This window comes from Drosophila ananassae, chromosome 2L, assembly GCF_017639315.1.
Source record: "Drosophila ananassae strain 14024-0371.13 chromosome 2L, ASM1763931v2, whole genome shotgun sequence".
NCBI classification, from domain to species: domain Eukaryota; kingdom Metazoa; phylum Arthropoda; class Insecta; order Diptera; family Drosophilidae; genus Drosophila; species Drosophila ananassae.
The window spans coordinates 6691221-6705252 of NC_057927.1; the positions used below are offsets into that span (position 1 = coordinate 6691221).

The 14032-nt window shown below is 46.9% G+C and overlaps 3 protein-coding genes across 3 annotated transcripts; 1 reads left to right on the forward strand and 2 right to left on the reverse strand.

Moving 5' to 3' along the window:
* Positions 1 to 1256: 1256 nt before the first annotated feature.
* Positions 1257 to 4349, forward strand: LOC116654510 (pro-resilin). The gene is made up of 2 exons (XM_044718363.1): positions 1257 to 1265; positions 1509 to 4349. Exons 1-2 carry the CDS (start codon positions 1257 to 1259, stop codon positions 4113 to 4115), a joined length of 2616 nt encoding a protein of 871 aa, XP_044574298.1. The 3' UTR covers positions 4116 to 4349.
* A 778-nt stretch (positions 4350 to 5127) lies between these two features.
* On the reverse strand, positions 5128 to 10552 carry LOC6499909 (high-affinity choline transporter 1). Its single transcript, XM_001953619.4, has 6 exons — positions 10386 to 10552; positions 9018 to 9386; positions 8377 to 8961; positions 7888 to 8209; positions 7553 to 7825; positions 5128 to 7491 (listed from the first exon to the last, which is right to left on the reverse strand). Exons 2-6 carry the CDS (start codon positions 9289 to 9291, stop codon positions 7104 to 7106), a joined length of 1842 nt encoding a protein of 613 aa, XP_001953655.1. The 5' UTR covers positions 9292 to 9386; positions 10386 to 10552; the 3' UTR covers positions 5128 to 7103.
* A 753-nt stretch (positions 10553 to 11305) lies between these two features.
* On the reverse strand, positions 11306 to 13733 carry LOC6499908 (kanadaptin). Its single transcript, XM_001953620.4, has 3 exons — positions 12470 to 13733; positions 12217 to 12411; positions 11306 to 12161 (listed from the first exon to the last, which is right to left on the reverse strand). The coding sequence occupies exons 1-3, from the start codon at positions 13637 to 13639 to the stop codon at positions 11403 to 11405; spliced, it is 2124 nt and encodes a 707-aa protein (XP_001953656.1). The 5' UTR covers positions 13640 to 13733; the 3' UTR covers positions 11306 to 11402.
* Between the last annotated feature and the right edge of the window lie 299 nt (positions 13734 to 14032).

The following is a 14032-nucleotide window of genomic DNA, read 5'->3' on the forward strand; positions in this document are numbered from 1 at the left end:
TATCAGTCAGCCATATTGGATTAAAATATTTGAAACTAAGTGTATTTAAAAGTTAAAGTTGGTGAAAAGGTTCTATGGTTTTCTTTAAAATTTTGTGGATTATGTTCTTAATATCTACTACAAATATCAGGAAGTTTGAAATTAAATGTTTCTTAAAATGATATCCTTTTGATATTCAATTCAAAGTTTGTTATTTAGAACTATTTGAGGTCTTATGGTAACAGCCTATTTTTAAACATTTAAATTAATCAAAGTGAAATCAAAAGCAATTGTTAAAAGTAAAGAATATGTGAACTAATCTCATTCAGGACTGTAAGCCATTTCGGCCTTGTCACCGCTCAAAAATTCTTACATAATCAGCGTGGCCAATTAGGATTGCCTCATATTCAGCGGGTCAGAGCAGCAGTCGCATAGGTGGGCTTTGAAAAATAATTAAAGTTTTGCAGAAACCACTAAACAAGCGGCACAAGCCAAACAATAGCACGCCGAGGCGATGAAACACCTAAACAGCCAACCAAGCCATCCAGCCAGCCAGCCAACAAATCGCAACGGGACAAGTCAAGACGAATCCAAGTGTGGCCAAAACCAAAACGGGGAGACAGTAATTGGCAGCAGTAGCTGGAGAGGAAAATATGTGTCACTCAATGCACATGCAAACAGTAGGGGATGGATGGATGGATGGATGGATGGATGGGCAAAGGACTGGAGTGTGGGGAATGGGCTTAAGCTAATGGCACTGTCGTGGCTGACTTCTTGGCTCTTGCCATTTTGCAATGTCATAAAATCCCTCTGGCTGACTTTTAGCCCAGAGCCGATCACGCCTTCGGATTTTTTGTCCGCTTTTATTCAATTTCCCAAAAGAAAGGGAAAAGTTTCACTCAACGATGGGATTTCCAGCGCGAGTGCGGCTTTTGTGTCTTTAGTGGCGCGGTTTCCAAAAAAAAAAAAAGAAAAAAGTCCAATTAAGCACCGCACTCTTTATAGGTACTTGTGCCTCAATGTCGGCCGATTCGCTCCGGCTGCTGGCCAGTTCTTGGCATTGGCCGCCGGACCAGGCCGAGATTGACGCGCGATTAAGGCCCCTCGGTCGGTCTGAGCCTCGATGAGGGGCAAAAACTTACGCAACATAAACGTAATCTAACTATAACTGTGTTTAGTTTTTTGCCAGTAATCCACTTTCAACTGATTTTCTTTCATGCCCCTCTTTGCAGCTTTTTTAATTTGCATCGGACTCATCTCCAGGAGAAGCAGCAGCCATGCGAGTGGTAAGTTATACACCGAAATAGCGTTTAATATAAATAATATATAAAATAATTACTAAATGATTAGAGCGCCTTGCTTTGCTGTAAAAAGAATTAACAAGTCTGCACTAAAAAGTCTATTTTAAAGGCTCTATTAAGTACCCCATTTTCTCTCTCTGTATAACCAAAGTGAACTCTTTCATTGACTCCCCGATTACTGTGCCACAAAAAACTAATTTACCGATTTCCTCGTTTTTTTCGCTGCAGCTTTTCAGTCTTATCGCGGTGGCCTTTGTCGCCGTTTCTCTGGTCCGCGATGTCGGAGCGGCGAAGCGCGAGGCGCCACTGAACAACGCTTACCTGCCCCCCTCCCCGCCCCAGCGTCCGTCCTCCAAATATGGAGCCCCGCCTGCCAGCTCCTACCTGCCTCCCGCCTCCGGACCTGCGCCTTCTTTCAACTCCGGCCCTGCCAGTAGCTACTCCGCTCCCTCCTTGAGTGCCTCGTCGGGTGGCCCTTACCCGGCGCCTGCTCCTCGACCTTCTAGCTCCTACGGCCCACCGGCTTCGCACCCATCCTCTAGCTACGGACCGCCGCCAAGCCGCCCAAGGGAGTCGTATGGGCCTCCTCCGCCCAAAAAGCAACATCATCGCCGTCCTTCTTCCAGCTACGGAGCGCCACGTCCTGCCCCGCCATCGCAGAGCTATGGTGCCCCTCCCTCCTCCAGCTATGGACCCCCAAAGTCTTCCCCCCCGTCGCAGAGTTACGGAGCTCCCGCCCCACCATCATCCAAATACGGACCACCCAAGTCGGCGCCTTCATCCAGTTACGGAGCTCCCAAGCCAGCGCCTCCTTCATCATCGTACGGCGCTCCAGCACCACCCTCTTCATCTTATGGAGCTCCCTCGTTGGGATCCTCATCTTTTGGAACCTCGGCACCATCTTCGTCTTATGGAGCACCGGCCGCGCCTTCAAAGTCCTATGGAGCGCCTGCCCCACCACCTTCCAAGTCGTATGGAGCTCCCGCTGCCCCTCCATCCTCATCGTATGGAGCACCAGCCCCGCCTTCCAAATCTTATGGAGCACCTCCGGCACCTTCTTCATCCTATGGAGCACCTTCTGCTCCTTCGGCACCTTCTTCATCATACGGATCTCCATCGAAGTCATACGGAGCTCCTCCCGCCCCACCATCCCAATCATATGGGGCACCTGCCGCTCCTTCTCCATCATATGGAGCACCTCCAGCGCCATCTAAGTCTTATGGAGCACCTGCCCCGCCATCACCCTCCTATGGTGCCCCTGCTCCTCCATCCTCGTCGTATGGAGCACCACCACAGGCCCCAGTAAGCAACTATCTGCCCCCTGCCCCGCGTCCATCGAAGCCCTCCTCCAGCTACGGAGCCCCCAGTGTAAGCAGTTTCGTTCCTCTGCCTTCCGCGCCTTCCACCAACTACGGAGCCCCATCGAAGACCCAAAGCCTGGGTAACAGTGGCTACTCCTCTGGACCATCTTCTTCCTACGATGCCCCCGCTGCTCCACCATCATCTTCTTATGGAGCACCTGCCGCCTCATCGTCCTCGTCCTTCCAGCCCATTGCTCCGCCGTCTTCCAGCTATGGCGCTCCGGCCAGCGGCGGCGCCAGCAGCTTCTCCACCGCTCCATCCTCCCTGTACGGTGCCCCAAGCAAGGGTTCCAGTGGATCATCATTCTCCTCTGCTCCTTCCAGCTCTTACTCGGCTCCCAGCCCCAGCGCCAATATCGGAGGGTCCTATCCTGCGGCGCCCTCTTCATCTTATGCCGCTCCAAGCTCAGGTTCCAATTCGGGAGGTCCCTACCCGGCAGCTCCTTCATCTTCATACTCGGCTCCTAGTGCTTCAGCTAACAGTGGAGGATCTTATCCTGCAGCTGCTTCGTCCTCCTTCTCGGCACCTTCTTCTTCCTACTCGGCCCCTGGATCGGGTTCGAATAGTGGTGGACCCTACCCTGCGGCTCCTTCTTCCTCGTACTCCGCACCTGGTTCCGGTTCAAACAGTGGAGGTCCTTACACATCGGCACCTTCTTCATCATACTCGGCACCCAGCTCTGGCTCAAACAGTGGAGGTCCTTACCCAGCCGCTCCTTCTTCATCATACTCGGCACCCAGCTCTGGAGCAAGCAGTGGAGGACCTTACCCATCGGCACCTTCTTCATCATACTCGGCACCCAGCTCTGGCTCAAGCAGTGGAGGTCCTTACCCAGCCGCTCCTTCTTCTTCGTACTTGGCACCCAACTCTGGCGCAAGCAGTGGAGGATCATACCCATCAGCCCCTTCATCGTCATACTCGGCTCCCAGCTCTGGCGCAAGCAGTGGAGGACCATACCCATCAGCCCCTTCATCGTCCTACTCGGCTCCCAGTCCCAGTTCGAGCAGCGGAGGGCCTTACCCATCAGCTCCATCTTCATCCTATTCGGCACCGAGTCCTAGCTCCAACGCAGGAGGACCCTATCCGTCAGCTCCCTCATCGTCCTACTCGGCACCCAGTCCCAGCTCGAACTCCGGAGGACCCTATCCAGCTGCGCCATCCAACTCCTATTCGGCACCACCATCTCCGCCATCGTCTTCGTACGGAGCCCCGGCTTCGGGATCCGTTTCCTCGTCCTTCAGTGCAGCTTCTTCGAGCAGCTCTGGCGGTGGTTTCTCCTCCGGCCTGAATTTCTCCAGCGGTCCCTCGTCCAGCTACAGTGCTCCCCCCGCCGGTGGATCGTCGAGCTCCGGCCCATACCCAAGTGCTCCTGCTCAGGATTCCGGGTATGCGTACAATGCTCCCACCCAGGTGCCAGAGACCATCCAGCAGGGCTATAGCGCCGACGGCGGCTACACCTACCGCAAGAAGTGAACCGGATAGGAACCACTGCATCGCAGTGTGATCAGCCACGTGCCTACGAGAATACTCAGCCACCCATCCATTCCACCATCGACTCATCCATTCCGCAACTGTAAATTATTCCCCACGAGACGCCCATTCGTTTTCTCTCCCATGGAACCTCTAGACGTAATTCACTGTACCCTTAGATGTAAAAATTGCAAAAGCGTTTTGTTGAAAGAAAAATAAAGAACTTGATGAAGATCATAAGTGAGGGGTGGCCACTATCAGTTCTGGGCGATCGGTTCCCTTCACATCCGCGACACATTCGAGACATTGAAGACAGAATTCGTGAAATTCTTCCGCTCGGCTAATTAACCAGCGAAGAATGCCCGCAAAACACCCAATGACAGTTGAAGGTTCAAATCGGCAAACAATGCAAATTTTTCGAAAATACCGGATATACCACAGCTGCCACAACAGCTTCAGCAGCAGCAGCAACAGCAGCATTAGTAGCAGCAACATACAACATCCAACATGCAGTTGAAACATGGTCCACAATTAGAGGGCACAAGTTATGAACTCATGATGGGGGGTGCTCATTTAGCGATTTCAATCTAATTGAGATTACAACTTAATTGCAGCAACTGCAAAGCAATAGTAGCTTCAAGCAAGCTTCATTAGCATGCTAATTGAGACTACTTGAGATGGCAGATTGTTGGCTGAAACTAACCAAGTAACTAACTCTGACTTTGGCAATTTAACAGCTCGACTTTCGACTAAATAATATAAGTAAATGTCGCATAGTTACCACATGTGTGAATCTTCTTCAAAAGGGCATTGTTTTTTTGGAACACCAAACAGCAAACACCGAGCTCTTTGCTCTTTAACTCCGAAAGGCTTGAGAAATTTCCACCTGCGATAATACAATTCTATTGTCTGAAGATTGTCACTGGTGGGGTTTTTGTAGGTCCGTTAGTGCTGAGAAATAGAATAAATAACTAGACGGTGGTTGCGTTAACAAAGAAACCATTTTAATATATATAGATATATATACCTTTTTATTTATTAAATACTTTTTTCCTTTCGTTTTTGTTTTGTTTTTTCTTGCTATGCTTAAAACATTGATATGTATTCCATTTTGTTTAATTTAATCATAATACATCATGTATATCGTAACCGTTTGTCCTATTCTGATTTTTAGTTATTTCAACATAATTCCACTAAAAGTTTAGTCAACAATAACATAAATATACATATATAGATAGGTATGTAACTAATTGCCAAACTAAATTCCTCTAAAATCGGTATCTTTGTTTTCTATTTAAACCAAGCAACGACATCGCAGTTGAATGCATAAATTATTTGGTGGTTTTCGGTTTTAGTTGATAGTAGTTGTAACTTTACAAACAATTCGAGTAATTTGCTTATTTATGTACAAACCCGGTTAACTTGACAAAGAATTTGAACTCCAGAATGAGAGAGAGATAAACACACTTAATTATTCATATGGTATGGTTATAAGTTATTTCTGGAAATTTAGTTGAACAACTCCGTATAGTAAAACGTATTTTGAACTCTATCGAAAATTACACACTCAGATCTGATGCAAGGATAATAATAACAATAACAACGAACAGATATTCTGTGTACCGTATGGTGAGTAATCCTAGATGGACTCCAAACTCTTCTCATATATATTCAATTATGTAAACTTTAAAAAACTTTACCCCAATACAACAAACTTTCGAGGCTCAATCAAAAAGCAGTCAACATTTAGTTCAATCAAGAGTGAGTTGTAGTACTTTATAGTTACGCATTATTACTTTTAGTTTACTTTAGTTGAGTTGACTTTAGTATTAGACTTTGGTTTTTAATTTAGTTTATTCCAACGGGAGGAAACTTTAACAAACGAGCCGAGCGAATTACAAAAGGAAGGAACCAACGCAAATCTCTCGATAAAATGTTTCGTATTTCTATATCTTTCGATCGGGGTCTACTAGGATCGGATTCAATTTGAGGATTGGGGTTCAGGCAGCGTGTGTGTATATAGAATAGAGTCTTGCCTCCAATCCGATGCAGGTTTCTGGATCAATGTCGTGGGTATAACTTTCTAAATTCAGTGTCTGGCCTCTAAATATTTGATGTATATAGTATATATGATTTTCATTTCGTGTATAGGTATATTTGTTTAGGTACTACGACGCAACATGTTACAGATATGCTTGTTCGTTTGTTTCTTCAAGTATGATCTCACCCAGTATGATCTGCTATATACTTTGTGGTTTTGCTCTTTGAGAGCAGCTAAAATTCATTCCTATATAACTCGATATGCCTCGTTTCCTTCTGGATCACTTAAACACCTACTTTGTTTGAATAATGTACATATATATTTTGGGGTGATATATATATATTCATATGTTTTTTGATATGTTTTCATTTCGTTTGCAGTTTAGTTTGTGGCTTTTTCTTAGCTTTTTCGTTTTTAGCTGGAAGGACACATGATTCACACATTATATGCTTCTATAATAGTTATTTGCCAGGAATGCCGGTTCGTATTGCTTACACAAATGCTAAACAGTTTATCCTTTTGGTTAATATGTCTATACGTTTATATGCAATTCCCCGGGCCAGGAATAAAATGCCTTTGATATGTATTCAATTAATCGTGACTTCCGCACCTCAAACATCGTATTATATTCTTCTAACAGCAAAATCAACGGATCGAAAGAACGACAGCTTTAAGCTTGAGTAGAAACTATACACATTGAATTGGCTAAAATAAAACGTAAATTCTTATGATCAGCTTTCTGCACTTTTTACCTGAGCACTTGTGTGTTTAACGTACGTTTCCTAATACTTTCTGTGTGTACTCTCGAAGACCCTACTCCCCCAATTATGATATGGAAATCCCCTCTAACAAGCGCAACTTAAAATCGTGTATAATTCTGTAGGATTAATCTGCTGCATACTTTCGGGCTTCTATCGCCTGGGTGACTTGTGTGGCCTTTACTCCGCCGCTCAGAAGGCCGTGTTATCCTGCTCCGGAGTGGGCATGGCCATGCCGGACTGACTCATCTGGCCACCTCCTCCGCCTGCTGGCTTCACCCCGGTGGCGGTGTCTAGCATCTTCTTCACCTGCGCCTGCGCCGTCTGTTGGTTGATGCGGCGGGCCTCCGCCACGGGAAGATCGTCATCCGATTCCAGGGCGGGATTGATGCGACCGTTTCGCTCATCCTTGCCGGCCATGGTGGCGGCTCCGTATGAACGGGCCAGAGGTCCTGCCATCACCGATAGCTGCTCCCCGGACTCGGAGGGCTCTCCCACACGCAGGGCATCCTCCGGAATGTTAACCACGCAACGGAAGTAGTCGTAGCTGGGCGGCAGCTTACCCGACTCGAACATCATCCTGGGAATAGAAGGATATGAATGAGTTGAAATTTTATAATTAAAGTTATCTTAAAACTCACTTCGTCCACCAGGACACCGAGATCAGTGTAATCAAACTAAGCAACATGGCCATGGTGCGGAAGGGGAACATTTGTTCTTGAGTCTCCTCATCATAGCCAGGATACTTAATGAAAGGATCCAGCCCCAGGATAGCTTCCCCTCCAGACAACCGGATGAACAAGGCTACAATATATGCGGCCAGGCTGCCGTATGTGTTGCAGTGTTTCTTAAAGTGCACCACCATCAGCAGCTGCGGGAACAGGATGACGTACACCAGGTCGGAACACATGGACCTGAGGACACACCAAAGAGACACTTAGCCAAATGAGGTGGCTAAATAATGCAGAACACATACCACAATCCATAGATGGAGGGAATAGTAAGGGCCATAATTGTGGCCAAAATACCCACGACAATTATGGCCACGCGCATCACCCAGATGATTTCCATTTCGGAAGCCTTCTGACGGAAAATCAATTTGTACACGTTCCGGGCGAACATGGAGGCAGCTGAGAGCACGGAGGAATCGGCAGAGGACATCACGGCGGCGGAGACGGCACCCAGGCCGAAGAAGGACACAAAATCTGGTGTCAAATACTGAAGGACCATGGGCAATATCATGCTTGTCTCGTCCACAGTGAGGGGATAGGGTCCCTTGTAGTCAGTTTCGTTCCAGGCTGTCAATGTTAAAAAGGACAATAAGTTACTCTTAAAGAATTGATTGAATTCCTAATTCTACAGAGTGTAAGAGGACAGAGTGTAAGTTTTATCATTAAAAATAGTATTAAAATCATAAAAAATTAAACAAAAATGAAATCAAAGAAATAAAGAATTTCAGACTCACGTGTGGCCTTGGCAATGGCTCCAATGAGAACCGGAGGAATGGCCATCAGGATGCATCCGGCAGCGGCAACGTAGGACAACAGTTGGGCTCGTCCGGCTGTTTTGCTGGACAGCACCCGCTGGAAGTAGACCTGCCAGGGAATACCGCCAAACACCAGAAGCAATCCGTAGTCTATATACATCCAATGCCTTTTCGGCTCCACGTGTCCAATCCAATCGACCTCCAGGTCACTAAGACTGCCCACGTGCTCGTTGCTCCAGGCGAATGGGATGCACATCCACAGCCCAATGAAGATGCAAAACAGCTGAATGACATCCGTATAGGCCACGGAATACAGGCCGCCAAAGAGGGTGTAGAAGATGGCGATGCACGAGGAAAGGATGACTGAGGTGCGGTGGTCCATGTCGATAATCACCGAGAGAGTGGCTCCCAGGGCGGCCAGAATACCGGCGGCCCAGAACACTTCGCCGCAGAGAGCTGGCAAGAAGAGAAGACCTCCCATTCGCTCACCAAACGAATCCTGCAGAGGATCCAGCATAGTGATGTAGCCCTGTTTTCGCATTGGATTGGCAAAGAAAATGCCACCTGAAGGAAATAATCATCATAATTTAGCTGCTTATAGAGTCTCCCATTAAACTCACCGAAAACTAAGCTCAAAGCATAGCCAAAGGGAGCCTGACACCACACCAATCCGGATGTGTAGATGGCCTCAGCCGTGCCATTGATGTAGCCGCCACCCACCCAGGTGGCCGTCATGGTAAAAATGCCCACAAAGAGGCCAATGGAACGGCCGGCGAGCATAACCTCCTCCTCGGAATCATTGCCGGACTGCTTCTTGCGACCGGCCCAGATGCCCACCACCAGGATGAGCAGGTAGAAGAGCACAATGCTCACCACTCCGGCGATATTGATCATCTTGCGATTGAGCGAATATCCTTGGCTTCAGAGAAATACAACCAAACACGGCTCTTGATGTAATTAATACCCTCGGAATGGGTCTGACCTTTTAGCTGGAAATGGAAACCAGAGAGTGCGGATAAGTGGGTGGTAATGGTGGTGGTTTACTAAGAGTTACAACCTTGAGCATAATTGTTAATACGGTTGCACGAGCCCGGGACAGGGCAAGAGCTCATTTTTCAATTAACTGGCCCCAGCACGCAGCATTAAATATTAAGCCAAATGCATTGGCCACGGCCATCGGTTCGCCTGACCTTCTCTGGAAGGATATAATAGGAGTTGGGCCCCGCACCATTAAACGCCCCCTTATATTCCGAGTCCTTGCTAATGGCGCACTATTAACTTGCAGTTGCAACGGGTCCTTTTCAGCCAGGACTTTATTTATAGACATTCATATAATGGAATCGTGTTGACATTTATTACTTAATCAATTAAAAAAAAAACTACATATCATTTATAGGATAATTGTGATTTTATGCTAAAAGTGCTCGTAATCGGAATTTTAATATTACTTTGTTACACGTATTTACTTATAAACCTTCATAAACAAGATAGAATCCTATTAGAAGGACTCAAAATACATTTTTAGTTTCTAAAGATTTCCCAAACAGATAGTTCAAAAATTTGTTCACAACAATTAAGTGAATTCATTCATTTTAATATCAGAGGGGCTTTTAAAACTTTTCCATAAAAACTTTCTCATTCCTAATACAGTATAAGGACAACATATTCTAGAGGAGAACGCAGCTTATATAACGGAATGGGAAAGGAAGGAACCAGGACAGACTTATGTAAAATATATAAACAATTCAGACAGTCCCTCACATTTTTGGTAGGGGAGTCAAGTACGTCATAGTCATGGGCACGATAAAAAAAAAAAAAGCGGTGGAGCACCACAAGACCCGTGGTGGTCTTCATTCACAAAGTCGCTAAAGGTGCTGCGATGGGAAAGCATAGTCTGACGTCGGGGGAGGACGTTTGGGGGCCAAATGGCCGTGTGCCATCTGCGCATGTCCCACCGCATTTACGGGCAATCGAACGAAGAGACTCACCTCTCTGCTTTGGAATTTGTGCGCCAAGTTCAAGCGGACGCCAAGTGGCACCTATGGACCGTTGCGACGGCAATCGAAGACGCGCGCCAATCAAATGCGTCTCGGCTTATGCAACATTTCCTGCTATAATGGCTGGTTTGGATTCCCAGTAGTAACTTAGTTCACTCGCTCGATCGCAGATCCCTCGAGGAGGGGTAGGAGAAGTGGTAATCCGGCTTCGAACACCGATTACAGGCAGCAGTCGCCCCAGCGGAGGGACGTCTTCTGAGACGGACTGTTACGCGTCCTAAAGTGTAACCCGCACATGTGCCCCAACTGTTACGGAAACGCGTGATGGCCGCATTAAACTCTTGGCTTCGCACCCGAGAAGTTGCCGAAAAATATTTGAGATTATGTAAATAAATCCACTCTACTGGGAGGTTGGCAAAAATTTTCAGATATTTTCTTTAAATTTCGATTCTAAATCAAACTTCAAGGTGGCCACGACCAATCGGATCGATAGCTCCTAATTAATTTTGCAATTAAACTAAAGCCTCGTCGGTTTCCATAAACAAATGGGGGCTACGGGCGCCACTAAAAGTTAACCACTAAAAAACGCGTATCCACGTTTTTAGCCGTCGGACCGTGCTGGCGGTTAGAGCGACAAAATTATAACTGAATTGGAAGTTCAAGTACTGGAGTCCCATCGGCGACCCGACGCCGATACCTTCGTGGAGCCGAGCGTCGCGTTCATTTTGTGTATGTGCGCAGGAATTTCTGACCGAGCCAGAGCGGGTGAATCTTACATCGTGGAAATCGAGTGGCCACTCAATTGAGGGGTGGTTATAACCAGCGCAGGGGAGTTGACGGCGCTGGAAAAGTGGTGAAAAGCTCCAAATTATTGTTTGGAGTTTTCCCCTTCTAATCGAAACCAAGGACAATTCGCAGCTTACCATTTACAAATAGTTACATTGAATCTCTTAAAGGTCTATGCCATAGACTCTATGGCTCTTAAAACTACTTTAAATCTACTAAGACTTAGTAGCCGAACTTCTCGTTCAAGTGCGTAATGCCATCGCCGCTTTGGTTGGTTGGCGGCACCCACTTGGCATACTTTTCGCTGTCTTCATGCTCGGCCAGCTCGTCTAGGTCCATGTCCACATCCTGCCGCTGTTTATTTCGTGGCCGCTGGCGTGGTCGGCGCTTTTTTTGCGCCGCATCTTCGGCACCCTGTTCCGAAACGTCCTCCTCGACTGACGTGTTGCTCTCCTCAATTGATTCTGCTGGCGTAGTTACAGAAGCATTCGTGTCACTGGAAACTGTGGTCACTTCCGGTGTAACTTTTTCTGGTTTTAAGACTTCCGTTTTGGGGATTGTTGGTTGGCTCACTTCCGATTTGGCCTTGGGTTCTTGTTCCTGCAAGTCAACCCCTTCCGAAATTGAAAGCTCCTCCTTTTTATCTTCCGTCGTCTTGGCCACCACAATTTCCTCTGGTTTCCTTGGCTCCTCCACTTCATTGCGCTTCTCCTCGTCGTCCTCCTCTTCGACTTCCTCTTCGTCCGAGGCAAACGCATTTGTTTGTGGCTTCGACTGGGTACTAGTTACAGCTCTTACTACCTTGAATTTGCTGAACTGATTTCTCTTGCCAATCATGGGCAGCTGTTTCTTCGCCCCACTGCTTGAAGATTCTTCTTTAGTTGTTGCGCTAGAGGTGGCAAAAGGTAAAGCCGTTGGCTTGGCTATTTTGAGCAAACGTTGTACCTTCTGTTGCTCGCCCTTAATTCGTTGCTGCTCCAACTAAAAACCGAGACAAGGTTTAGCTTTTGAACACATATGCACTCTGACTACCTACCCTGAGCTTTTTGATCTCGGTTTTGTCCACCTGCTCCACATCTTCTGCAAGCGTGTCCATGAAGTTATCCAAGTCGTCACCAGCTGATTGCTGTTTGAGGGCTTGCTCCTTGAGCTTCTTCTCCTTTACTTGGTAAATGTTTATTTCGTTATCCACTTTTCGCATTTCCTCATTGAGATCCTGTTCTTGTTTCAGCTGTTCATAAATAATTTTAGTTTTTAAATGTCTTTAAAAAATAAGTTATAATAAGTACCAAATCCTCATAGGTCAAGGTGACATTGGCACCAGCATTCTCCTTTCTTTGTTTTTTGCGCGCCACATCGCCCGTACGATCCCAGAACTCATCGTCGTCGTCCGAGTCACCCGACTTTTGGATTTTCCTCTTCTGAGACTCCTGATTGGCCTGACGGAGCACGCCATGCCTGTCCAGAGTGCGACACGCCTCCAGAGCACACTGCACCACACAGTCCTTTTTACGGCCCTTGTGATTCACCTCCACTATAATTGGCCTGCCATTGGAATCGTCTAGGGGCAGCTCCACTCGACAAACAAAGGAGCCCGTGGACAGCTCGTCACATTTATACTCCAGGTTGAGACCCTCCCGTTCGAAGAATCCTCTCAGAGTCTTTTTGGGATCATCGAAGAACAGATCCTCATTGTTGGTGCTGGCGTAGGGATTGTGTGTGAGGTCAGTTTCCTCGTCGGCGTCGTCGCCCATGCCCCAGGTAACGCCCTCGTTGCGTTCGCGCTCCTCCGCTTCCAAAATCTTCCTCTGCTTCTCTGCTGCTGCGGCAGCTATTTCCTGCTCTCGCTTCTCCCTCAACTCTGTCACTGTTAGTTCTGATTCCGGTTCCTCGTCCTCACCGGGACCCTGCAAAATGTAGACACGGGTGCTCCCGCCCAACTTGAGCATGTGGCCCACCCGCATTCGGATGTAAACTTTTGGTGGCAGCCGCTGTTTGTTCAGAAAAGTGCCATGAGTACTTCCCATATCGTAGATGTACCAGCCCTCTGGCTGTTCGTTTTTACTGGCTTTGTCATCTTCGTCTTCTTCCCCTTCATCTGGTTTAACAGGAACCTTGGGCTTATACTGCAGCACAGCGTGGAAGCGGGAAATTGTGGGATGAGCGGCGGCTACGTCGTTCTCCGGGAGACGGCCGAAGGTCCAGATCGCTTTCTGTTGCAGCTGCTTCACCTGATCTATGATTTGGCCCGACTTGAGAACTTCGAAGCTGTAACTCTGTTCAGGAGCCGGCGGAGCTGACCATTTTGGCACCTTGTACGGACAGACCGCAAGCGGAGTCGCATTCGGTGTTTTTGGTGCTGGCGGAGGAGGTGGTTCAGCAGGAGCTTCTGTGCGTGGCTTCTCTGTAATTATTGGTTTTGGTTTGGGCAATGGAGCGGGCACTTTGAACTCGTCCATGCTTGCAAGATAGCAAAATATGTTTTATTCCGAGCGGGTAAACAAAATTTCGCGATACCAAATACCAACAGCTGATTTGCAAAACAGTGTTGCCACAAGTATTTTTTTCGGGAAAAGTATCTCAAAGTTATCGAAAATATCGAATATGTTCAAAATATGTATTAATGTTCTTTAATTCAAAAATGTATAGTATTTTGCTATGGTTTTTAATGGCTGTGTTCAGAAACCGTTCCATAAATATGATCAAAACAGTAGTTTTCGAGCTTTGATAGAAACCGACTTTGAAATCTCATAGACTTGAAAACTTGAACATTAAAAACCCGTGAAAAACGTATAAAAATAGTCATATCTTCGGAAATGTTGTAATTTGCAATTTTTAAAAAAAATTTTTGA

Bases quoted from the DNA above. Each gene is read 5' to 3' on its own strand.
- LOC6499908 (XM_001953620.4), bottom strand. From the start codon at position 13,639: ATGGACGAGTTCAAAGTGCCCGCTCCATTGCCCAAACCAAAACCAATA. The intron at 12,412-12,469 runs GTACTTATTATA...ATTTATGAACAG, and splicing joins CCTTGACCTATGAGGATTTG to CTGAAACAAGAACAGGATCT. The intron at 12,162-12,216 runs GTAGGTAGTCAG...CTCGGTTTTTAG, and splicing joins CCGAGATCAAAAAGCTCAGG to TTGGAGCAGCAACGAATTAA.
- LOC6499909 (XM_001953619.4), bottom strand. From the start codon at position 9,291: ATGATCAATATCGCCGGAGTGGTGAGCATTGTGCTCTTCTACCTGCTC. The intron at 8,962-9,017 runs GTGAGTTTAATG...TATTTCCTTCAG, and splicing joins TGCTTTGAGCTTAGTTTTCG to GTGGCATTTTCTTTGCCAAT. The intron at 8,210-8,376 runs GTGAGTCTGAAA...TAACATTGACAG, and splicing joins AGCCATTGCCAAGGCCACAC to CCTGGAACGAAACTGACTAC.